The sequence below is a fragment of the Dermochelys coriacea genome, chromosome 4, assembly GCF_009764565.3.
Source record: "Dermochelys coriacea isolate rDerCor1 chromosome 4, rDerCor1.pri.v4, whole genome shotgun sequence".
In the NCBI taxonomy this organism is placed as follows: Eukaryota; Metazoa; Chordata; order Testudines; family Dermochelyidae; genus Dermochelys; species Dermochelys coriacea.
Window position 1 is genome coordinate 90003288 of NC_050071.1, and position 26209 is coordinate 90029496.

Below are 26209 nucleotides of genomic sequence, written 5' to 3' on the forward strand. Positions count from 1 at the left end.
AGCCAAAGGCCAAAAAGCTCAACTAATTGTGCAGGGCTAGGACATTAGCTTCAATCTGGATTTAGGCCAGGATATTGGATGGAAATAGCTTTTAGTGGCACTGATGGATGATGATCTCAGATATAGGTGAGGTTTCTCAGACATAGATGAGGTTTCTTAGACATAGGTGAGGTTTTTCGTAGGAGTGGGTGGGTGAGATTCTGTGGCCTGCGCTGTGCAGGAGTTCGGACTAGATGATCAGAATGGTCCCTTCTGACCTTAGTATCTATGAATCTCTTGCAGTCAACCCATTATCATCCTCCTAGATCTCTCTGAAGTATTTGGCACTGTCTAATATGAGACGATGCTGCCTCACCTAAGAGAAGTCGCAGGAGTCCAAGGGAATGCGCTAAAATGGTTTGAGTCCTTCTGGAAGGGACACACTTAAAAATGATTGATTGAAACCACGCCTCCACCACTCTGGTTCTTTTCAACATCTACAGACTGCCACCAGATAAACCAGTCGGACAACATGGACTCAAATACCAGCAATTTGCAGATGACACACAGCTTTACCTATCCTTCACCACATATGACCACACCAGTGCCACCAAGATGGCCCAGTGCTTGGATGAGATCAGCTCATGCATGAAAAACAACTGGATGAAGCTGAACTCAAGCAAGACTCAGGCTAGGCTGGTGGGCAGTGTGACATTCAATGAGCCCTCAGAGGAATGGTTCTGGGCAGAGATCTGCTTCATGAAGCTCTTCAGTACAGAACACAAGCCTCTTAAAGGTACAGTTACCCACAGGGAGAGTAAAGACTTTTTGAAAAGTTTGACGCAGTTTTCTTTAGTTGAATTGATCAATTTGTAGGGGTGCACCTTCAGTCCGCAGCATCTGAGAGCAAAGTTTTCTACCATCTCTATGGCTATGAAACTCTGTCCCTTCCTAACAGATGACATGTACTCAGTTATTACATCCCTTTGTCACCTCCCACCTGAACTACAGCAATGCAATATACCTAGGCACAAAGCCATCAGCCCTTAGGAAACTCCAACAATTACAGAAGGCTATGGCACATCCCCTCAGCAACGCAGGCTACTGCAAGAACATCAGACCTGTTCTCTACACTGGCTTCCCACAGAATGTTGAGTCAAATTCAAGATTTGGGTCCTTATCTTCAATATGCTGACATCGGGCTGGGCCCAAGATACTGAAAAGATCTCCTGAAACTTTGGGATAAGAAGCCAAGTTATCAACCACTGCCTTTAGGCACAATGAAATTATAAAGGGAAAGCTCATCTGTGCAATGGAAAGAAGTTTCAAGGGGGCAATCTGGAAATGTGGAACTAACTCCTAAGGACATGGATAAACCTCTCCACCTTCCACTACTTCTACCTACCTTCTATAACATAAACACATAGCAGAGTGTTAATTTAAAAAACAAAACAAAACAATAAAAAACAAGAACAGAACTGTACCAAAACAAAGCCCTCCACTGCAGGCCACTTCTGCAAATACAATTCTCCCCTCGGGAACAATATGAGTGAGAGAACAAACCACATGTGACAGGTGTTAAGCACTATTGGAAGGTGCTCCAGTTACTATGGTGATGAGCATGATATAAGAACATATGTAAAATGGAATCGCATTTTATGAAACTGGTATTTCTCACTGATCACCCAGCTGCTTTGGAGAAAATATGTCTAAAATATAGTAGTTGCACAATCTCTGCTTATATTTGTCAGCAGTCTATCCAGCTGATTAGAGCGTATAATAGAATAAAGAAAAGGAGTACGTGTGGCACCTTAGAGACTAACAAATTTATTAGAGCATAAGCTTTCGTGAGCTACAGCTCACTTCATCGGATGCATTTGGTGGAAAAAACAGAGGAGAGATTTATATACACACACACAGAGAACATGAAACAATGGGTTTATCATACACACTGTAAGGAGAGTGATCACTTAAGATAAGCCATCACCAACAGCAGGGGGGGGAAGGAGGAAAACCTTTCATGGTGACAAGCAGGTAGGCTAATTCCAGCAGTTAACAAGAATATCAGAGGAACAGTGGGGGGTGGGGTGGGAGGGAGAAATACCATGGGGAAATAGTTTTACTTTGTGTAATGACTCATCCATTCCCAGTCTCTATTCAAGCCTAAGTTAATTGTATCCAGTTTGCAAATTAATTCCAATTCAGCAGTCTCTCGTTGGAGTCTGTTTTTGAAGCTTTTTTGTTGAAGTATAGCCACTCTTAGGTCTGTGATCGAGTGACCAGAGAGATTGAAGTGTTCTCCAACTGGTTTTTGAATGTTATAATTCTTGACGTCTGATTTGTGTCCATTCATTCTTTTACGTAGAGACTGTCCAGTTTGGCCAATGTACATGGCAGAGGGGCATTGCTGGCACATGATGGCATATATCACATTGGTAGATGCGCAGGTGAAGTCTACAGCCAAGCGCTACGATATAACCGCATTTGCTCCAACCCCTCAGACAGAGACAAACACCTACAAGATCTCTATCATGCATTCCTACAACTACAATACCCACCTGCTGAAGTGAAGAAACAGATTGACAGAGCCAGAAGAGTACCCAGAAGTCACCTACTACAGGACAGGCCCAACAAAGAAAACAACAGAACGCCACTAGCCATCACCTTCAGCCCCCAACTAAAACCCCTCCAACGCATCATCAAGGATCTACAACCTATCCTGAAGTACGAGCCATCGCTCTCTCAGATCTTGGGAGACAGACCAGTCCTTGCTTACAGACAGCCCCCCAATCTGAAGCAAATACTCACCAGCAACCACACACCACACAACAGAACCACTAACCCAGGAACCTATCCTTGCAACAAAGCCCGTTGCCAACTCTGTCCACATATCTATTCAGGGGATACCATCATAGGGCCTAATCACATCAGCCACACTATCAGAGGCTCGTTCACCTGCGCATCTACCAATGTGATATATGCCATCATGTGCCAGCAATGCCCCTCTGCCATGTACATTGGCCAAACTGGACAGTCTCTACGTAAAAGAATGAATGGACACAAATCAGACGTCAAGAATTATAACATTCAAAAACCAGTTGGAGAACACTTCAATCTCTCTGGTCACTCGATCACAGACCTAAGAGTGGCTATACTTCAACAAAAAAGCTTCAAAAACAGACTCCAACGAGAGACTGCTGAATTGGAATTAATTTGCAAACTGGATACAATTAACTTAGGCTTGAATAAAGACTGGGAATGGATGAGTCATTACACAAAGTAAAACTATTTCCCCATGGTATTTCTCCCTCCCACCCCACCCCCCACTGTTCCTCTGATATTCTTGTTAACTGCTGGAATTAGCCTACCTGCTTGTCACCATGAAAGGTTTTCCTCCTTCCCCCCCTGCTGTTGGTGATGGCTTATCTTAAGTGATCACTCTCCTTACAGTGTGTATGATAAACCCATTGTTTCATGTTCTCTGTGTGTGTGTATATAAATCTCTCCTCTGTTTTTTCCACCAAATGCATCCGATGAAGTGAGCTGTAGCTCACGAAAGCTTATGCTCTAATAAATTTGTTAGTCTCTAAGGTGCCACACGTACTCCTTTTCTTTTTGCGAATACAGACTAACACGGCTGCTACTCTGAAACCTATAATAGAATGAAAGCTTTACCTCCCTTTGAGTCCTCTTACATGGTATTGCCACTACAGAGTAATCTGTATGTAATATAAGAGCTTCACTGCTCTCTAGTCTCTTCAAAAGGCCTGTTCCAGTTGCCATTCTCATGATTTGTTGAAATTACATCCTAAGCGATATTCCATGGTCACTTGCCCAGTTTCCTCTCAGGATATTTTCAGTTGCACGCAAATGGGAATTCCTAGCACGCTTTTACTGGCAGCCTGTACCTTTTCTCCTTAAACCTCATTCCCACTAGGAAACAAAGCCATTGCTGACAGTGGTATTCAGCAGTCAGTTCCATGGAACTGGTGTTGAAAAAGAATTTACCGACTAGTGTACATGGGACAAAATCTGTTTTCAACACTACTATGTATAAATGTGTAATTGAGACCTTTTTCAATCAAATCTGTCACGTTACTGTAATAGTGTTTTTTGTCCCATCTACACTAGCAGTTAAACTATTTTCATCACAGATTCAGCAGTGGGACTCGTTGCTGACAGCCATTGTCAGCAATGGCTCGAACAGGACCATAGCACATCACATTTTTTCTTTAAATTGTCTCACTCCTTCCCCTCTATTGGAAGCTTCAATCTGGTAGGCATTGGAAATAAAGTTAAGCAAAATTAAATTGGTTTCAATATGACAACCATATATAACTAGACAACTTGGTCTTTACACTGCAGTTTGGTGGTTGGTTTTTTTTGTGTTGTTTTCATTCTGAATACATTGATTAGTTTTTCTGTTCACTCCACCACAGGTCAGGAATGATCATCCTGGGTACCTTAGATGAGTTTGGAAGCTTTAAATAGATACTTAGGGTAATCTACACTCTGAGCTGAGGGGGAAAAAGGGTGAGGCGAATCTCAGCTCAAGGAAACATACCCATGTCTTTTTGAGCTAGCGTGCTAAAAATAGAGTGTAGCCACGTCTGCATGAGCAGTAGGAAGGACTAGCCACCCGAGCAAATACCAGTGGTCTTGGAGAGCTCATACTCATGGAGGCTAACGCGTCCATTTCACCCATGCTGCTGGAGCAACACTCACTCATGCTAGTTCTGATAATGTCATCTTGAGCTAGGAATCCCGTCCCCAGCTCAAAGTGTAGACACACCTTCAGACACACTAGCAGCAGTTCAGCATCAAATTCATCTTGGGCCTGATTCTGCTTCTATGGAAACCAATGGCAAAAGTGCCTGACTTCAGTGGCATCAGGACTAAGCCAACTGTTGGTTTGGGGGGGTTTCCCCCTAGAGAAAGAATACACATTTAAGATGGCTGCTGCTGTTCCATAATATGTATGGCACTCTGCTTCGGTAAATAATTTATTACTTGGAAAGTCACACAAATAAGTAACATCTATGAGGAGTTCAAGGCTGAACAGTCATACATTCAGAGACCCAGATTATTTCAAATGTATAATTTTAATGTTTTTTTCTGTTTTATTGACTAGCTGTCAATAGTAGATCATACAAAGAGTACAAAGGAAAGATGAGATTGGGTAGACAGACACATGCTAGCTCAGCTCAAGAGAGCACCCTAAAAATAATGTAGCCGGGGTAACTTGGGCAACAGTTCTGATTAGCTGTTTGAGTACAAATCCATCTGGACCCTCTGGGTATGTTCTAGGGCAGCTAGCTCAAGTCATTGCCAGTGCTAACCCCCCAGGTACACTGCTATTTTAGCGCACTACCTCAAGCAGTGTAGACGTTCCCACAGAGATGTTAAATAAGCCTGGGAGTGTGGAACTAGTTCACTTTGACTTTGGATCCAGTCTTTTCCACAGCCTTCTCCTTGAGAGGAGCCTGATTCTCTAACTCAGGAAATAAACCAGATTAAAAATTAAAAAAAGAAATACTGTATGATTATCAATTATCTCCATTTGTATGATGATGAAGCAAGACTATATTTTAAAGGGGAGCAAACGATTAGAAAATTAAGCAACTTGTTAATGTTTGTTGTTTTCTGAAGATAAATCAAGACATACCGAGAAAGTTTGGAATCATATCTTGGTCAGTTTATAAAAACAGTATTGGTTTCCAAGACTTTGGATTTGTCTGCATGAACCATTTGCTGAGCTTACTTCATAGTTTGATGCATCTAATTTCTGAGTTTTTTTTTAATACTGTTGGACAGCCTGATTACACTTATACTAGTTTTCTGTAATATGTTAAGTATCTTTTGCATAAAAGTTTTAAACAATCTTAACAGTACTATATTTTTTCACTGACAGCTAGTAAAATATAATGGGTATATTCTGATATATGTCAAAGTGTATAAAGGAGGATACATAATGACTTCCTGTGGGATAACGAAACTGATTCCCGCTAGGAAAAAGGAAATCCTTACAAAGTCACAAGGGATGAGGCCTTGAGTAGTTTTATTAAGGGCTTCTATTAGCTATGGTCTCATGGATTAATTACCCTCTTGTCTGATTTTTGTTAGAAAATACTAACTTTCTGTACAAACTCTGCTAGAAATTATGAAATTTTTGTTGTTTACTGTAAGTGGCAGATTTTATTTTTGTTTGTCACAAAAGAAAATGTGCAGCTCACTTATGACTTTTCTTATAGAGGAACAGAGTAAGAAAATTGTCGTTTCATTCTAATACAACTTTCTGATGAGATTAGTGGTTGGCCTCTAATCAACATTGCACTAGTTTAACTAAAGGTGTGATGTTAAACCAATTTTATGTGTGCACACACTTATGGTGGTTTAAACTTGGTTTATATCAGTTTCGCTTGCACTTGCAAATAACACCAGTCAGGCAATGTATACATTGCTGTGTGTCTGGTTTATCCCAGGTTACTGGGAGCTCTTTAAATGAAAGAACAGAGGTGATAGTCACCTTTAAAATATTCACTAATTTCTTCATTGCATGATTCTATAGAAAATAGTGATTTTAATCCTCAAAATCCAATCCTAGCGTGCACTGGGATCAACTAAAACCAGAAAGAGATTCACTGATTCAGGCTATGCTCTGTTCCAATGTGTTGGTCAGCAATCTAGAGAGTATATTGCCAGGACACTGAAGAATTCCGTGGGATTTTGTTTTCTATATTACCAGTGGGTATTATTGGTAACAATATTAGAGTTTTGGGGTTAGCCCCCACTGTTATGGGCATAGCACTCTCATCGTTTCATGTTCACCACTGAAAACAGTTTAATATTCTTTCTTTTGGGTTTAGCAATATAATACAACTAAGTTGATGTGTTAACAATTGGCAGCAAGTTAAAGCAGTTTGCCTGCTTTCTATTGCTTTAATAAAGAAATATGCATGTAACAAATTAATTTTCTAGTTTCTCACAAATGTTTACATGGCAGTCAGGGTACATCAGAAATGATTGATTCAGAAAAGTACTGTATTATGGTACATGCAATTGAGTGTAATTAATTTAGGCATAGAAACATTTGTTTACACAAAAATTGAAAAAAATTAAAAAGGCAGAGTATTTCTTTGAAGCAAGAGACAGAAAGAGGGACTTAATGTAATGAGCAGAGCAGGGAGCTAAGAGCTAAGTTTTATGTTGAACTGTTTGTAAGCAACCTTCTGTCTTAATACCAGCCCCATTTCTTAAATAATGTTTGCTTGGTGGGGACAACACACAAATGAAGGTGAAACTACCAAAATACATATTTTTGGTTGATCTTCTACATGTGTGCGTGTCTAATATGATTATTTTATTGGTGTGTCATAGAGTAAAAGACCACAGTCTATCCTATTGTACAAAATGCCTCCCATCTACAGCCTCAGCAAGACATAAGTGAATTCTATTGAGATGGTGCGGGAATCACCCTTTGACTTGTATTGCTCTATCTAACTAAAACTCTCCTTTGATGTGTTGATTCTGGAAGGGATGGGGGGGGGACGGAATATCCTGGCCTGGCCACAGGTTGGCTGTTCCTGTCCCATATTGTGCCCTGGGCTCATGGTATGTTGGGGATACCATGTTTGGAAAGTATTGGGTGGGAAGGAGATAGACGGGGGTGGAGGAGAGCTCTCTGAAGATGAGGGTAGGAAATGAGAATAGAATGACTCCTTCCCTTACAGTACCCAGGGGATTAGAGAGAAAAGGAATTCCTAGCAGGCTCCATAAGTTTATTCTAGTAGAAGATGGGGCAACTGGGCTTCCACTGATCTATGGGTCACTGCTCTGTGAGGAGGGCATGGAAGGGCCTCCCTAACTAGTAAGCTTAGTCTTCTGGTTAGATTTGTATGTGTCGGGTAAATCTTCACACTCCACATTACTGTAATCTCATATTTTAGGAAACAATGAAAGTGCCCTTGCCATATATTTATTTGTCTTGAATTTCAAGCAAAACATCTGATATTCTCTTATTTAATCATTTTGTCTGCTATCCATTACACAGCCAACACGACTGTGATAGCACAAGCAAAACAGAAGGGTTCCTAAAGTGAGATTTATTTGTTTTTCATCCCCCATGAAATATAACCCGCCACATGCAAAAACGAAAAACAGTAAGGGATCTGTTCTGCCCTCGCTGCACACATGCAACTCCATTTAACAGCAATGGGAGTAGCACAAACCCATTAACCCTTAGAATGCTGTCATTTTTCAGACTGCCAACCAAACAAATGTCTAGGAGGACATGTATAACTGTCCTTTGGACATTGTATAGCCTGGCGCTATACACTCAGGACTTGTGGATTCTCTTCTTGATTCTATTACAAACTCACTGTGTGACCATGGGAAAACTGCATAACCTTTTTGGACTTTCAATTTACCACCTGCACTGATGAAAATAAAACAGTTGTTGTAGCAAAAAAAATTTTTTTTTTCTAAAATGCATTGGAATGCTCACATGAAAAGTGCTTCACAAGAAGCAAAAGAGAATCTCAAAGCAGAGTCATCCACTTACTTCCAAATTTTGCTTGTGAAAGTAGTTTTGGGGCTGTGCATTTTTTAGGGGGAGAAGGATTTGCCTGGCTGCATGTTCTTTCCATCTTCCTCCATCTCCCACACACTAATGACTTCTGCTGAAATTCTGTTACCCTATGACTATATTTTCTTTTTAAGTACAAACTTCCACAAAAGTGGAAAACGTGAAATGAAGCTTGTCATCCTTAAAAAGAAGTTGAAGATCTCAGGGTGTGTACAAGTCCATTCTAAAAGTCACTTTGTCAGGGCATAATTTACAGAGACTCATTTGCACAGTCATAATTCTGCATTTCTTTCAAGCAGCCTACTTTTATATCTTCAGGCATGTGATTTGTCAGGACTGCCTTGTGGGCAATCAGAGCTTGCTGTAGTGGACTGAAATGACCCAGAACAAACTCGGTAGTTAATCTTCTTTATTGGTGAAATCAATAAGCAGATTCGTGCTAAGTGCTGACAGTTCTTATGTAGGGAGTGAAAAGTAGAAGTGTCTGCTCCTTGAACCTGCAATGTTTTACAGGCCAGTCATTTTGTTTTATTATTTGATTAAAAAAACTTGTTGCTCCACCTTGCATTATATGCATAATTTAAATAGCTGTAATGTATTTCCTTTGCTCAATGGTTCATATGTTTAAATGTCAAAGCGAATAGATGAATGTACATATGTTGCCATCTAAACTATCAGATACAAGGACCAATTGGGGAACCCTTACTCATGAGAGTAATCTTACTGATCTCAGTGGGGACACTTAAGTGAGTAAGTACTCACCAACATGGGTAAGGGATACAGTCAAACTAACAGAGCTTTAGGGGACTTGTAAAAGATGTCTTAGTTAAAATTTAAGCAAATGCTCATTAAAATAGCAGAGCACTCTAATGACTAAGGCCCTGATCTTTCAGTATGATGCACACAGGTGATCTCTCTCCCTGCACAGAGCCCAGTTGAAGTTATGGGGCTTAAGGATTCATTCATATGAATGACAATGACAGATCATGGCTTGATCTGGTGTATGGCCACTAATAAACCACATTTTCCTTCAAATTCTAGAGCTACGTGAAGTGAGAAATATGCCAGAAAGTTAAATTAGTTTTCCCTGATTTACTGAGGTTTTAGCTCCTTTAAGGGCCCAATCCTGAAAACTTCTGGATGCAACACTTACTACTGTAACTAGTCTCATTGGAACCAATTAAATTACTCATATTAATAAGAATGACAGCCAGTAAATTGCTGCAGGATTGGGCTGAAATTTAGCAGCACGATAAAGAGAGGTTTATAATATTTGTGAAATTCTGAATAATCATCAACTTCAGATCCAAGCCTTCAGAAGTAACCGGAGGTCTGCATTAAATGGGTTTCTTTTCATGAAGAAGAAATGCAAACTTACTCTGTGTTCTAGGAGTCACAAGATTTAGTATGTTTTATAACCATGGAAATGGATATCTTATGACGGAAATAGTGAAGAGAGACTCATTGTCACAGTCTGGCCTATAAAGCTAGTTGCCTGTCCATTAGCTTGTTTATACCATTTCTGTTTGCTTGATAGCGGAGAGTAATCAGAAAGGTTTCAGAGTAGCAGCCGTGTTAGTCTGTATTCGCAAAAAGAAAAGGAGTACTTGTGGCACCTTAGAGACTAACAAATTTATTAGAGCATAAGCTTTCGTGAGCTACAGCTCACTGCATCCGATGAAGTGAGCTGTAGCTCACGAAAGCTTATGCTCTAATAAATTTGTTAGTCTCTAAGGTGCCACAAGTACTCCTTTTCTTTTAGTAATCAGAAAGTAAGCCATGCTAAATCATAGCTGCCATCAAGTTTGTATGATAACTATTAAAGCTATTTCACAAAACATCCTTTTAAATTCCTTCCTTCCAACCCCATGCTCTTATCTTTGTTTTTACATTTTTTGTTTCAACTGTTCCTACTCTTGTGTCTTACTTAGAGTTGAATCAATAACCTACTCTCTCTCATTTCTTACAGATGTTAAAATGATGAAACTTTCTCTGCCTCTGGAATTCACTGCAGTCATGACATCTCCTCTGGTCCTGTATAGAATGTACCTTGCAGCCTGTTGCTGAACTATTATGACATGTCTCTAGCAATCAGAAAGAGAAGCTGGGAAGAACATGTGACCCAGTGGATGGGCTTGCCTTTTAATTCTGTTGACTATAATACAGCATGTCATCATGGACTTGTAGCTGATAACTTTCAGGCAAGTATGGAAAAAGATGAAGTTTTGAATGTGGACCGGAAAGAAAAATGTGCTTCTTTACCCGACTGCTGTCATGGTGGAGAACTGATTGGCTTCCCTGCAAAGCTGCTTAGCAACATTTCAAAAGAGGTGGATGAAAATGATAACCATGAGGATGAGGAGCATTTTCTTTCTTTAGAAGCCAGCACAGAAACTTTGGTCCATATTTCAGACGGTGATGACGATGTCGTTTCAAATCTTGGTTTGGATAAAGTTAACCACCAGTTCACTATTGGAGGGAAACTAACAGATGAAGAGCAGAGTTTAGGAGGAGCAGGCTCCTTAACAAAGATGGTAGCAATGATTAAAACAAACAGAGAATCTAACATTTCTGAAATAATAGGAGATATTGGTGAACCTGACTATGACACAGTCCCCAACGAAGAGAAGGAAGAGGAGGACATTTGTGGCAGTATTGGGAAAAGCCTGGAGCTTTGTAATTATAAAGGCTTAAATGAAGTAATAGATGCCCCAAGAGAAAATCTCTCCAGTTCTCTGAATGTGAAGGAAATTATGCCTGAGAAACAACTGCTTCATACTGCAGTAATTGCACAACAGCGTAGGAAATGTGATGCTCCTAAAGATGGGCATGAAAAGGCTGACTATAATGTGGTCCAGGGTGAGTTTTCTCCCGGTCTGTATACCGGCAGTGGTAGACAACCTTTCTCAAAAGCAGATTCCAGCAACTATCTTATGCAATCTCCTCTCAGTTCCCATATAATGTCAATGGAAAAAGGACTGGATGAAAAAGGTTACACAGAACCTCAAGAGGTTCCTGAAAAAAAAAGCCTTACAAATATCAGTCCAGTGGAAGGCACACAGTGTTTACATTTGAAGGATAGTCTGTTCACCCACGAATCTACAGACAATCAAGTGAAACTGCGCAAAAGAAAGGTAGGATGTACACAAATTACAGGGTTTGGTTTCAGTTTTTGTCAACCTTTTCTCATGTAATCTCATGGCTGATTTATTGAAACAGTAAGGTAAATATCACTCAGAATGCTATGTAGATGCCAGGTGTTGCAAATGCTTCTGCAAAACAATTTGGAAACATACCACATGGATGTAAACTCATTTTAAGATCTGAAAATTACTGTCTTGTGAATTTGGAATGTTCCTTATATTTGTGTGTATATATATACTAATGCCTTTGATCACAATTTTTTATTCTATTCTATTCATTTATTTTTATCATGGCCAAATCAGTAAGCACACCCTCCTGCGGTTTCCTTTTTTGGTGTGTGTGTGTGTGTGTGTGTGTGTGTGTGTGTGTGTGTGTGTGTGTGTGTGTGTGTGTGTGTGTGTGTGTTGTTTGGGGTTTTTTTCTTTGCTAGTACCAACTATCAGAGGTGGTCTTTAGATATAAGCAATGTCTGCAGCTGTATAGGGCCTTTGTTTAAAAGGGATGGGGAGGAAAATGTGGAAAACTTTTAAAAGAAATTCTAAAATGTCTATATTACTGGTGCTGTGAAGTACAGGAAGCAGCTATTTGAGTTCCAGAAAAGCCCCATGAGCGAGTTCTCACAAAAAATGTTGCTGGTCTGAAGATAGCAGAAGCTCTTGACCTTTTCAGGCTGAGAGCAACAACAGAATTTCACTGGCTCTTCAGATAGGGGAAAAGAGAGTAATTCCAAAACTCTAAGGGTCAGATCCCACAATCCCAGCAGGAGCAAAACTCCCATTGACTTCCATAGGAGGAGTTTTGCTGATCATGGGACTGCAGGATTGGGCCCTAAGTCTGTTTCTGCTGGCTGTGATGCTTAGGGCTTGTCTATACAGTGTATTAGTACAAGGGTGTGAATTCCAGTGCACTCTAGCCTGCTGCACATTAGCTGGCTGATGTGGGTCCAGGTGCGGTTCACTAACAGTTCCCTAGTGTGTGTTAATTTAGTCCTGTTTCAAATCATACCACATTAATGCACATTACATAACTTTTAGTGAGTGCCAACAGGGTCCACACAGTACAAGTAGCACATGACACCCTCCTAGTGCGGACTAACGTGCAGTGTAAACACACCCTTATTCTCTCCATCCAATACCTGTCATATTGTGCTTCTTCTCTCTGCCTATCTATCTGCTAACATCCACAATGAGCAATAATGCCCAGCTCCTCTTGTCTTTTCTTTGTCTGGTTTCTATAAAACTGTGGTTTTACCATCAGACAAGATCTTCAGTGTCTCAGTGGTTGTTTCACTAAATCACAACCTCTAAAGCATGAACTTGCATGTCCAAACTGCTGCATGCCAACACAGCATCCTGAGTTGTGGCTATCACTCCCTTGTGTACACTGTTTGGTAACATTAACACTCAGTAAGATTTTTGTTATGGTTGGAAGCAAAATGTAGCTTTTACAAAAGACTCTAGAAACTCTCAAATCCAGTCTTGCTTTAGAGTCAAATGTTGTACTTTATAACTCTATAGTGACCGTTACATTGATTTAAAGTCACAGCATTTGTGATTTACCTCCGTTACTTCACTCTTTCCTTTTTATTTCTATCTGACCTGCCATAGTTACCCCTGAAATCCTTACAATACCACATTTAGCCTATATATAGGCCAAACGCTGTGAATGTTTTGTATATCATGCTTGGAAATGCTGCCTTTTTTATTTCCATGAGTGACATCACTGCATTGATTCATTAGCATTGGCTGGTGCTATTATGATGCTCTCAGCAATTCTGCTTTCAGTATATTACTTCTGGGATATAATCATTCAAGTGTAATAGCTGTCAGTTGGCAGATAAGCCACACAGTCAAGAACTGATTTCCATAGATTTTGAACAATCATTTTTTCCCAAATGCAGTTGCTAATTTTGGTGTATATATAATTTATTCAACTAAACAGATTAATTTTACAGCATATGTATATATTCATATTGTTTGAGACCATATCATTATTTTAAGATAATACAGTGTGTGATTAGTAATGCCCACAATGGGATTTCAATGCAATGTGATCTGATTAAGATGCTTCCACATGGCATGTATACACATAGACTAGTATATATACAATAGGAGTGTGCTGAATAACTTTTAAATGCAGTGCGCAGCATGAGTATACTTTGGTTTGTGATTGCAACAGTAGGTATTTTAAAAAGCAAGAATCTTTAAGGATCCCAGTAATACTGCATTGAAGTACAGTGGTGTTTGAGAAATTGGGGGAAGGCAAGCAGGCGAACTAGAGAGAGGGAGCAAGCCAAGAGGCTGTTGTAGAGAATGGAAAATGTCTCTGGGGAAGTGGCAGTCACATGGAAGGAAGGCACTGGAAATCATATGCATGAGGGAACTTAAAAGGGGTGGTGTTCCAAAGAGCGAGGAAGCTTGGAGGTTTTTTGGGAGCCTGCTTCAAGCAACATTTTTTAACTTGCCCTTGAAAAGGTTTGGTTAAAGGGAAGAGATCTCATCTGCTGCTTCCTATTATGAATATTCTCACTCTCTCTTGATGTGCAGGTTCCTTTGCTAAAACTGTTCCTGCCTCAATGGTTTTATCATTTACATCTCCTCTTACAATATTGTACAAGGATGATATTGCCCGTCTCTAGGGATAACAATCACTAATAAAAATGTGCCATGGTTCTAAGCTGACACTGAAAACCACTTTTAGAGCTAGCACAAAACACTCAAAAGAAAACAGACTTGAAACTGAATCCAACCATAAAAGTCAAGTGTTTGCTTTGCTGTGGCTGGGGAACTTAAGGGATTGGTAATGGGATATAGGCCTTTTCTCTCCAGATCAGCAGTTCAACCTAGCCTAAATATTGCAGATAGGGACCAAGACATACCACTAGCTATGGATGTTTGCTGTCCAATATGAAATAAATGTGATGGTCTCAGTCCATTGCCCAATAAATAAATGTCCACAACACTAATAATAAAATAGTCACTTAGGGCCAGATTTTTAAAGGTATTTAGGCACCTAGGCACTTTAGAAAATTCCACTAGGCCCTTATCTGCTTCTATGGACATCTAAATATGTTTAGAAATCTGTCCCTTACTGACATAAGATATCGCACTCTCAAGTGAGAAGCCAAAGAATGGCCTGGCAAGTGAACTACCCTCGCTCTTCCAGGGATGCTCCCTGCATGTCCCGGTTGAAGCACCCTGGGGTGACGGAGTGGGGAATCTTGTTCTGCTGTTGCCTGTGCTGTATCTGCTCTGTAAATAAATACAGGTCTCAGCCTCCAAGGCTGCCAGGTACATTTCACCGGCACTTCCATCTTAATAATGTGCTTTGACTATGACAGACGTGTATTGTCACAGTTTCACTCATTGAAGATGCAGCAACCGGACCCCCATGTTATAAATGGAAAGAAGCTGCCATTATGGCATTCTTTATGACTCTGGAAATTGCCTCTTCCCTTGACTCATCAGAGCTCATATTTTTAGCCTGTTTTCTGATGGAGGTTTGCTGAGCAAGAGCAGGTACCTTTATTGTTATGGCAGTAGTTATACAATGTTTAAGTTGCACGGCAGCTGATTAGTATGGTATTTGAGTAGTGCGGCTTATTATGTAGGGGCATCCAAAACGTAGGACTGATGTTTATTAGAAGCATTGTGTATCAAAAGAATAAATGATTGAATATGCATTGTGAGACTAACTAGTCCTACTGTATGTATGCACAGGGTAAAGAAAATGATGGTAATTGTTTGTTTGAACCCATTTTTATAGAGGTTTGAGAACACAGTACATCCTACTTATCCAAATATCTGAGGGGATGCCCAAAACCTTTGGGTTATTCAGTTCAATGGCAGACCAGACTTTGAAGTGTTCTCTCAGTGTTAGAGTGCCCTGGGAACATACTTCAAGACCTGCTTTGGCCAGTACTCTCAGCTCTGGTACTTCCCTCTGGAACTTACAAGGTTGGAAGGGAAGTGGCTTCAGTTCAGGCTGCAGTTGCATAATCTCATATGTAGCATTGCAAGACTTAAGCTACTCTTGTGTGGAACATAAGAGCTCAGCAAGCTCAAAAATTCAGTTCGACCTCATGGGAGATATGTGACATTTGGTAAATTGACAGTGGGTGAACGAGATTTTGAATAATGAAGAATATCACCTGTGGAGTTATGGAACTCTTGACCATAGCCATGCTGTAAAATCTGTGTCTTCCCAGGCTGTACTAGACTTCAATACCTGCTATAAACAGAGTCAGATCTGAGACAGGTCTATGGAATGGGTCATACCAGGAGCTGTAGAAAGTTACAGGTGATTTAAGAGGTGACTACACTGAACAATTTTGTCTTGTACATTTTTTTTTCAGTTTCTCTCTAAAATTTACACCACTAGCAATGAAATTTGCCTGCATATACACATCTCTGATTGGAATGTAGAATTGCAGCCTCCAGAGACTTTTGCCTTAGGCTGACAAATGAGGTGCCCTTCAAATTACCACCATATTAGACCAATAATGGAACATAAGTAGGGGATCTTATTAGAGTTGACTGTTCAGAACTGGACTGTAGAGGAAAAAAATAATGTAGGTTTCTGTCTCAAGAGAAAAAAATGTGATTGTCATCACAAAATCTATAAAGTTTGGAAACATTTGTTCTTCATGGGAGACCACAACGTGTTTGTGTAAATTATTATTATTACCTTTCTGGCAGTGGCTTACAAGAAGCAGGTACTGCCTACCTGTTGTCATAGCAACAGCTCCAGTTTTGTAGCATTTCCTTTTCAATTAAGTGTTTCAAAATAAGGCTGGCTCTAAGGATTTAGCATTTTAACAAATGGAAAAAGCTTTTAAAAAATAGTGTGATGCAAAATATAATAAGAATTTTTATTCTACATTTATGCCCAGCATAATCAAAAACCTTATACCCCTTTGAAAATCTGACCCCAGGAATACAACTACAGCTACAGCACAGATTGGCATATGTATTATTGATCTCAGAGACAGAAAAAGCATAAAAGGTGGAGGACTAGAATTATGGGGGAAACTTTCAATAGCAGGAACCACAAATGAGTGCACATGCATCCACTCACCACACATCCCTGCCCTTCCCCCATGTGCATTTGAAAATGGAGTAATGATGCCAACAAACTGGTACTTAGCAGAGCACTTAAATAGCATATTCCATTTTCAAAGGACTTTTCCAAGATAACAAAGCTAAATTTAGATTGGTGTTCAATAACCTGATTTTGGGAATAAATGAAGCTTTGCATAAGCAAATTCAGGGCATTTCAAGTATGCTTGCAATTTTGTAGGCACACATGTTATGCCTCAGTTTGAAAGCTTGACCCTATATTTAAAAAGTATTTACCAAGGGTAAAACATTCAGAAGTGCCTAAGTCCCATTTTCAAAAATGACTTAGATATCAGAAGTCTGTATCATAGAAAGTAAATGGGACTTAGGGTCAAGAGGATTTTTAAAGGCACCTCAAGATGCAGGCAGGCACTCAGTAGGATTTTCAAAATTATGCAGGCCTTAACTCACTTTTGAAAATGGGTGTTAGCTGTCTAAGATATTTAAGTCTTGCAACACTAAGGGGAACAGTGCCTAAATACTTTTTTTTTAAATTTTGGCCTAAGTCACTTTTGAAAATGGGACTTAGACTCTTAAATTACTTAGGTACTTTTCAAATTTTTACCCTAAATCACTGAAAGAAAGAAACTGGATAATGACAAGGTTAAATACAAAACATTATGGTTAAGAGACATAAAGATGAAAACAAAGAAGAAACTGCAGTAAGCTTCTCTTACAGAACAGATCTTGATGAAGAGCAAGACAAAGAATTATGGGACCAACGGTGAATATAGAGGATATAATATATACAGGGGACTTTAGCCAGAGAGCCATCTATGTATGCTAATTTACCCTCTCATATGCATTACTGGCTGATCCATTCAGAACCGTAGAAAGAAACCATTTTATATCTACTTTTTTTTTTTAACTAAGAGCGGAACTGACTCAGAATGAAACAGGGTGAAATAGGAAAGATTATGTCCTAGGGAAATGTCTTTGTATGAGAGTGAGGAGCGGGTTTATAGAGCAGAGCAATATAACGATACTATGTTTTTAGAAAGTAACAGATATTTGAGAAATCCAGCAACAGAGCATAAAGAAGAGTATTAAAAACCCTAAGTGTCCAAGAAGCTAGGACCTCACAGAAGATTGTAAGTAAAAAAGACAAGAGGCAGCAATGTCAACGTAAAAGAGAAATCCTATTTATAAGAGATGACTGAAGTTAGCTGCATGAAGGATTGTTCATAGATCTGATAGCAAAAGAAAAACAGGACTGGGAACAGAGGAAAGAGAAGGAAAGAAAGCCTAGGAGATGGCATGTATGCTCTCACTCACACTCACTCACACACAAATGTATTCTGATTGTACAAAAGTTCCAGAGGAAATCCAGCACACAAGACAGTATACACCCTGCGGTAAATCAGATTTAGTTTAAGACCAACATTTCAGAAAATGCCAAGCAGAATTACACACCCAAATGAACTGTTACGCGTCAAAACAGTCAATTGCACATGCAGTTGCTGAGGCTGTATCCTCAGCTGTGGTAATGTTATCTGTACATGTGCATGTATTCGCACTTGTAACTAAAGGCTGTTTTCTGAAAATTTGGGATTTATAATTATAATTATGCATCCCTCAAAATACTTCCCATAATGCTCTATAAACTGGGTTGTGATGATTTGAAGAAGGGATGGGTAAACTGTTGAGAAGAAAATACAGAAAACACCACTGCACTGAAAAAACAGTGCCCTGGCATCTCAAATCAGTGCTTCCAGAAGGTTCTGAAACATATAACTGTTTCATTGTGGCTGTACAGAATTTATGAAACTGAAAAACAATCTACAAATGCTTCGTTGCTATGAGGACAGCTATTCTCATGATATTTCTGGACTATCCCAAAGCAGGATCATTTGGAAATCTTCTAAAAATAGGTTTTCTTCTGAGACTTTTAGACCAGGATCAGATAGTTCAGATAAACTTTGGATCAGCGTTTGAACTCTTTATTGTTTATTCAACTTGAACATGAACTCTGAACCTTTGAGGCTTGCTTAAGTCATTTCTAACGTGAAGCTTCTGTCTCACTGTATAGGTTATTATTTGTGCTAAATTCGTATGCTTGACAAGATTAGAGATGGCGAGAGGAAGTACTGGTTAATTTGCAAACAGAAAAGGAGTACTTGTGGCACCTTAGAGACTAACAAATTTATTAGAGCATAAGCTTTCGTGAGCTACAGCTCACTTCATCAGATGCATTGAAGTGAGCTGTAGCTCACGAAAGCTTATGCTCAAATAAATTTGTTAGTCTCTAAGGTGCCACAAGTACTCCTTTTCTTTTTGCGAATACAGACTAACACGGCTGCTACTCTGAAACCTGGTTAATTTGCTTTACTCAATTAAATGAAATACCAGTTTAATAACTATTAGCTCTAGGAAGAGTAACTGATGTATTGTGCCTGAGTACCTAAAATGTTTGAGACACAAGGTGGGTGAGATAATATCTTTTATTGGACCAAATTCTGTTGGTGAAAAAGACAAGCTTTTGAGCTACACAGAACTCTTCTTCAGGTCTACCTGTCATTGTCATTTCAGCAGTGTTCCATTTTAAGTATAGATATAGCCTAGAATACTGCTCTGGGGGAAAATTCTGCTTCTTTTTAACTAGACCCGAGAAAACTGTGTGCAGTAAACAATTTATTTGATTAACTCTTCATTTCTGTTACCAAATTATTTTTGGTATACCAGATGTCACTTTTGTCAAATTTCTTGGGTATATGAAATTATTGGAAATTATTGAAATTGTATGGTAAGTGTTCCATAACTTTACACACAAGTCTGATATCTTGTAGAAGATACCATATATATATATCACAGACACAAACAGTAACGTTATAAGAAAAGGAGTACTTGTGGCACCTTAGAGACTAACAAATTTATTAGAGCATAAGCTTTCGTGAGCTACAGCTCACTTCATCATCCGATGAACACATCATCCGAAGTGAGCTGTAGCTCACGAAAGCTTATGCTCTAATAAATTTGTTAGTCTCTAAGGTGCCACAAGTACTCCTTTTCTTTTTGCGAATACGACTAATACGGCTGCTACTCTGAAACCTGTCAGTAAAGTTATATAGTAATGAGATGTAAACATATTTATGTCTCAGCATAGATGTTTTTTGGTTGTATTTTTTTAAAAATACTTGAAGGCTAAATTGTTTGGAATACAGTGCAATGGGTTATGCAAACAAATTTCAGTGTATGAATAGTTCTTTATTATTTACTGTGCCTATTGCTTTCAATATTTGTAATTCACTCTTAATGCTGTAACATTTTCCCAGAATGATCCCACAGGCTTTGTGCTCATGTCTTGCAGTAAACCATCCAAACCGTCTGAGTCCCACAGCCAGGAGACTACCTAATATACACATTGATATTCACTGGAGCTGACCGGAGAATAAAAATTCTGTTTTGTGGAGCATTTCTAGATTTCAACGTTTGAATTTTGTTCCAATTTGGTACTAAACCCAAAATTTCAAAATTCTACACAAAAAGAAATTTCTGAACAAAAAATTAGTTTTGGATTAATTTATTTTGATGTTGACTATTTTATAATACAACATTTAAAAAATTTTGAAACTAAAAATAGTTTCAAAGGAAGAAAAGGGACATTTTATTTTAAAAGTTATTAAAATGGTATGTTTTAACATTGTTGGAACTTTTTCTTTTCTCCCAAACAAAACTTCAGTCAAACTGGCATGATTTCATAAAGGATTTTGATTTCAACAGAATTGTGTTTTCCGGTGGAAAACTATTCAGTCCAAGTTTTTCTGACCTACTCTAATATTCACGTTACTTACAGTGATCACCATTAGAAAGTAAACATATATTCCAGGTATTGCCAGATAGTGCTATCCGACATGTCAGGTGTATTTTCTATTTTAAATGTAGCGTGATGATACAGTGTGTTATCTACTAGCATTTGTAGACAGACGGACCACATTTTATTGTAGTGGAAAGCACTGGATTGAGACTTTGGAGATCTAAATTCAGTTCCCAGCTCTGCTGCAAACATTTCCGTGTGACCTTGGATGAATCACTTAATCTCTTTCTACCTCAATTCCCCATCTGTAAAATGGGGATATTAGCACTTCCTCTCTCAAACCATTTGTCTATTTAGACTAACTGTAAGGTCTTTGGTGTAGGAACTGTCTCATGTTTTTGTATGGTTTTCAGCACAATAGGGATCTGATCTAAGTATCACAATGCAAATAATAATAAGGGCAAATGATAACTTGTTAATGATGCACTGTAAATTTAAGCACAGTAGAAGATCAATGAAGGGTAGGAAGAAACTGCAAATGCTTTTCCACTGACACTAGGCTCCTACAAGAGAGCATATGAGAGTATGCAAAGAATGACTATGAAACTCTTAAGCTGGGAATTGGAACATGAGTCATAACTGTGTCCTTATCTGGCTAAAGGGAATTGAATTTATCCTTTTCTGAGACTCAGAGTGGAATTGTTGGACTCTGTGTGCCAGCTAGGGGAATTTGATATCTGCAGAAGACCTACTGTATTTCAGTGGATCTCCTTAGAACATTAGATGTTCAGTTATATACACTTCTCACAATTCATGCTTTCCTCCAAAAAAACCCAACCTTTTAATGTTTTAAGAAAACACTCCTAATGCTAATATTATGATGGAACATTCCAACAAAGGGAAAAATAGTGTACTTGCCAGCCAGTCACATTTGCAGTTTCTGAGGGTTGCAAGAGACTGTTCTTTAAAATAAAAGTACTACATAATATTGAGAATCCTGAGTTATCATTGGGTGACACCAATTCCACAATATTAAGCATCAAATTATAAAGGAGTACTTGTGGCACCTTAGAGACTAAAAAATTTATTTGAGCATAAGCTTTCGTGAGCTACAGCTCACTTCATCAGATGCATTCAATGAAGTGAGCTGTAGCTCACGAAAGGTTATGCTCAAATAAATTTGTTAGTCTCTAAGGTGCCACAAGTACTCCTTTTCTTTTTGCGAATACAGACTAACACAGCTGCTACTCTGAAACCTGTCATCAAACTGTGTAAGTTTAAGCATGCATAGTCCTCTTGTCTTCAATGGGTTTGCTCATGTTCTTAAATCTAGGAATACCCTTTTGTACCTTGCTGAATCCAGTTCTTAGTAATGATTATTAATCTTGTACTACAATGATCCCGTCTACAGAAATGGCAAAAAAAAATACCTGGCAAAAGAAAAATTACTTACCAATGAATGGTTTCAGAGTAGCAACCTTGTTAGTTTGTATCTGCAAAAAGAAAATGAGGACTTGTGGCACCTTAGAGACTAACACATTTATTTGAGCATAAGCTTTCGTGAGCTACAGCTCACTTCATCGGATGCATTTGGTGGAAAATACAGTGGGGAGATGTATATACACCCACAGAGAACATGAAACAATAGGTTTTATCATACACACTGTCAGGAGAGTGATCAAGTGATTAAGATGAGCTATTACCAGCAGGGACGGAGGGGAAAGGGGGGCAGGAGGAAAACCTTTTGTGGTGATAATCAAGGTGGGCCATTTCCAGCAGTTAACAAGAACGTCTGAGGAACAGTGGGGGGTAGGGTAGGGGGGAGAAATAACATGGGGAAATAGTTTTACTTTGTGTAATGACCCATCCATTCCCAGCCTCTATTCAAGCCTAAATTAATTGTATCCAGTTTGCAAATTAATTCCAATTCAGCAGTCTCTCAGTGGAGTCTGTTTTTGAAGAGTTTTTGTTGAAGGATAGACACTCTCAGGTCTGTAATGGAGTGACCGGAGAGATTGAAGTGTTCTCTGACTGGTTTTTGAATGTTATAATTCTTGGCATCTGATTTGTGTCCATTTATTCTTTTATGTAGAGACTGTCCAGTTTGACCAATGTACATGGCAGAGGGGCATTGCTGGCACATGACATATATCACATTAGTAGATGCGCAAGTGAATGAGCCTCTGATAGTGTGGCTGATGTGATTAGGCCCTATGATGGTGTCCCCTGAATAGATATGTGGACAGAGCTGGCAACGGGCTTTGTTGCAAGGATAGGTTCCTGGGTTAGTGGTTCTGTTGTGTGGTGTGTAGTTGCTGGTGAGTATTTGCTTCAGGTTGGGGGGGCTGTCTGTAATCAAGGACTGGCCTGTCTCCCAAGATCTGTGAGAGTGATGGGTTGTCCTTCAGGATAGGTTGTAAATCCTTAATGATGCGTTCGAGAGGTTTTAGTTGGGGCTGAAGCATTTGATGCATCCGATGAAGTAAGCTGTAGCTCACGAAAGCTTATGCTCAGATAAATTTGTTAGTCTCTAAGGTGCCACAAGTCCTCCTTTTCTTTTTACCAATGAATATTGTTTTTCATTTCTGTTACTTCTGCAATCACATGGCACCAGCGGTGCACATATCACAAGAATGGGCATTTGCAGAGGCATGTTTAAAATGAGGTCAAGGAAGTAATCTTCACTCCATTCAGACTAAATCTTTTCTATTTTGAGCTTGGCATTGGAGGCAAGTTTTTGTGATGTTTGCTAAGCATATGGCAAATCTAAATGCTAACAGTTGCTACATCTGTTTTTAAAAATGGAAGCCCAAATAAGCATTTGTTCACTTGTGTGTGCAATTCAGATATCGTTTTTTGTTATGTTTTTTTTACCGCTATCATTAATTTTCATTTTTCCTACTTACCAGTAATTTTCTAAGGTATTGGGAAAGCTTAGGGAACGGGTTTTTCCCCCCCTTGGCCCAAAACTCACAATAACATTAGCCTGAGTTATACACAGGAACCTTTGCAATATTCAGAGTTGATTAGACATCCCAAGTTATAAGCTCAGAGAGGGCAATTGTTACTCATGTAGTCTCAAAGCTATATTCTGCAGTATCTAGCACAGATGTGCAACTATTATTGAAGTGTACTGTTGTTTCACCACAGAGAATTTGCTGCATCGCATATTACCATTAAACAGCTCTAATTTTAAAGGCATCAGTAAGAATCTGGCAACAGCTACAAGTAAAGCAAACTTAATATTAGAATATATTTTTAAAAATGAAATGAAACATTTTTTTCTATTTTGAATATTACTAAACTGTTTGCTTACTTTCTAAATTTATCCAGCCAATATTGAAAGCAAGTTACAGAAGTATAAAATAACTTGACTACAAAATTAGTTGAAACTAAAATAAAATAATTTCTCTAATTTTGCAGCAGTAACCACTTTAATTACTAGAATTTATAGGGCAGGGGATCAAGCTTCTAATATAATTAGATTACCATGTAATTTTTCCCTTGTAGCTTACATAAAACATGTATGATAAATATTATCTCTGTCCACTTGGAAGCTAAAGAACGCTTTCCCACAGACAACCGTTGTGTTTGGATTGAAGTCTGATGGATTCCAAACAATCTGAAAAGTATTCAAAACAAGCTCTGAACAGAAAGCAGTCATTAATGGGATGACTGCCAGGCCATTACAGTATAACCTTTATGCAAATTTTACTTTGACACATTTTTGTGACAGTGTTCAACTATAAATCTTTGAGGCTGCCAATTTTGTCTAGACTGCAAACCAAGAGCCATAAAATGACTGTTGCGCATCAAGTTATGCATCGGTCAAGTTTCAGCTGCCTAAAATGGTAATACATGTATTTGTATTTTTACATGCTTTGCAGGTCACACACAAGCATCCACTGAAGTGAAAGTAGGAACTTCCAGTGATCAATGTATTGAGCTATTCTTTAACATAATTCTAAAGACTTTTTCCTGTGTGGAAAGATTCCATAGGAAGCAAATCTTTTATCATTCTTTCTTTTTAAATAAATTTAAAAGAAGTCAGTCCAGATCTATAATGACTAAAGGTTTGACTGTTTGGGATCTATGTGAATTAAATTATCAGTCTTCTTTCTTAAGACTATATTAGGGCAAAATATTTATTTAAGTTGCATGTGAAAATGACTGAGGCCCTAGTTCAGCAAAGCTGTTCTGCATGTGCTTAACATTAACCAACTGGAGAAGTCCCATTGATTTAATTTGAGTTGGATCTACTAAAGGTAACAGTGGCATCCACAGCCATATGCACATTACATACAGTGGAAGGTGCCAAGTCATCAGTATTGGGACCCTTCCACCCAGGGCTAGATTAAGACATAGACAACCAAGGTATGTGCCTAAGGCCTGGCTCATGAGAGGATAGGAACCTAGACTCCTGCTGGTCTAGTTCAGGTACAGGTACAGGAGCTGGCCCAACAGCAGTAGCAAGGAGGAAAAGCTGTGGCTGCCCCAAAGGCCACTCAGGTTTGGACCTGCAGTCCTCTGTTATGATGGTGCCCAGGTACCAGGTCACAACGCCACTCATTCAGTTTTGGCCCTGCCACCACCTTGTCATGACAGAGGCCCATAATGACAAATGTGAGGGGGCACTGCGATGACACTCCTCCCCACCATTGCCCTGGCGCCAGCTTCTGAACCAGGGCTCTCCCACCCACCCACCTACCTGCCCAGCCTCACTCCACTTCCAGCAGCCCATGTCTTCTGTGCTCTGCTCACAGGACTTGCTCAGTGACAGTAGCAAAGCCTGCTACAAGTACAGGGAGCTGCAATGAGTGTCCACGTGGGGGAGCTGGCAGGGAGAGGGTCTGCGGGGACGGACATGATAGGATTTGCCTAGGATTGGTTAATCTGGCCCTTCTTCCACCTCAAACATAGACACAACATACATAAATGCCATGCTAATCTAAGGAGAGTGACACACATGCATTCCATGTGAAAAATTGCAAGGGGCATCCCTGCAAGTTTATTGAAGTTAAGCACATGCTTATAAGCATTGCCGGATTGGAGGTTGAGTTTGATGTCCTCTTCATCTGTTGATGGATCACCACGTAATTAGAAACAGTTGGTTATTTGACTCTGAGATGTTCAAAAGCTGGTAAAGCTAGGGGTTTTCTATGTCAGTACTTGTATATATTGGCAGAAACTTTGTTCTTGTTTAAAGGGTTTGGCCCTGAACCATTTCGTATTGATCCCATACACAACTACCAGTGAAGGAAAAAGTAGGTGCAGTGTTACAAAGTTTGCATACCAAGGGCACTGTCACTAGCTGGCCCTGTCAGGGGAGTCAGTCTGTGCCTTGCCTGTGACCTAGCAGCTCTCTCTCAGCTGGTCTGATATGGCAACTTAATTTATAACTTGTGACCCCAGCTGTGAAAGCATCAGGAAAGACTACACAAAGAGGGAGTGAACCAAGTGAGAAACGTGCATACAGGGAGGTCCCTCTCTCAGGGAAGGGTCTGCAAAGGCAGACTGAAGAAGGCCACAGGAATGGAATTAATCCCTGTTGTGGGCACAGAGATTGGGGTTATTGTTCCAGCAGGGAAAGAAGGAGCTGAGAGGACCAAAGAAGAAGCCAAAGGTCTGGGA

At 39.4% G+C, this 26209-nt stretch overlaps 1 protein-coding gene across 1 annotated transcript in view; it reads left to right on the top strand.

The window, feature by feature from the left end:
* DLC1 (DLC1 Rho GTPase activating protein) overlaps positions 1–26209 on the top strand; it is a 380903-nt gene that overhangs the window by 5921 nt on the left and 348773 nt on the right. Inside the window, exon 2 of the mRNA XM_038399289.2 lies at positions 10533–11697. Coding sequence (XP_038255217.1) covers positions 10642–11697 — 1056 coding nt within the window. The 5' untranslated portion in view covers positions 10533–10641. The remainder of the gene's footprint in view (positions 1–10532; positions 11698–26209) is intronic.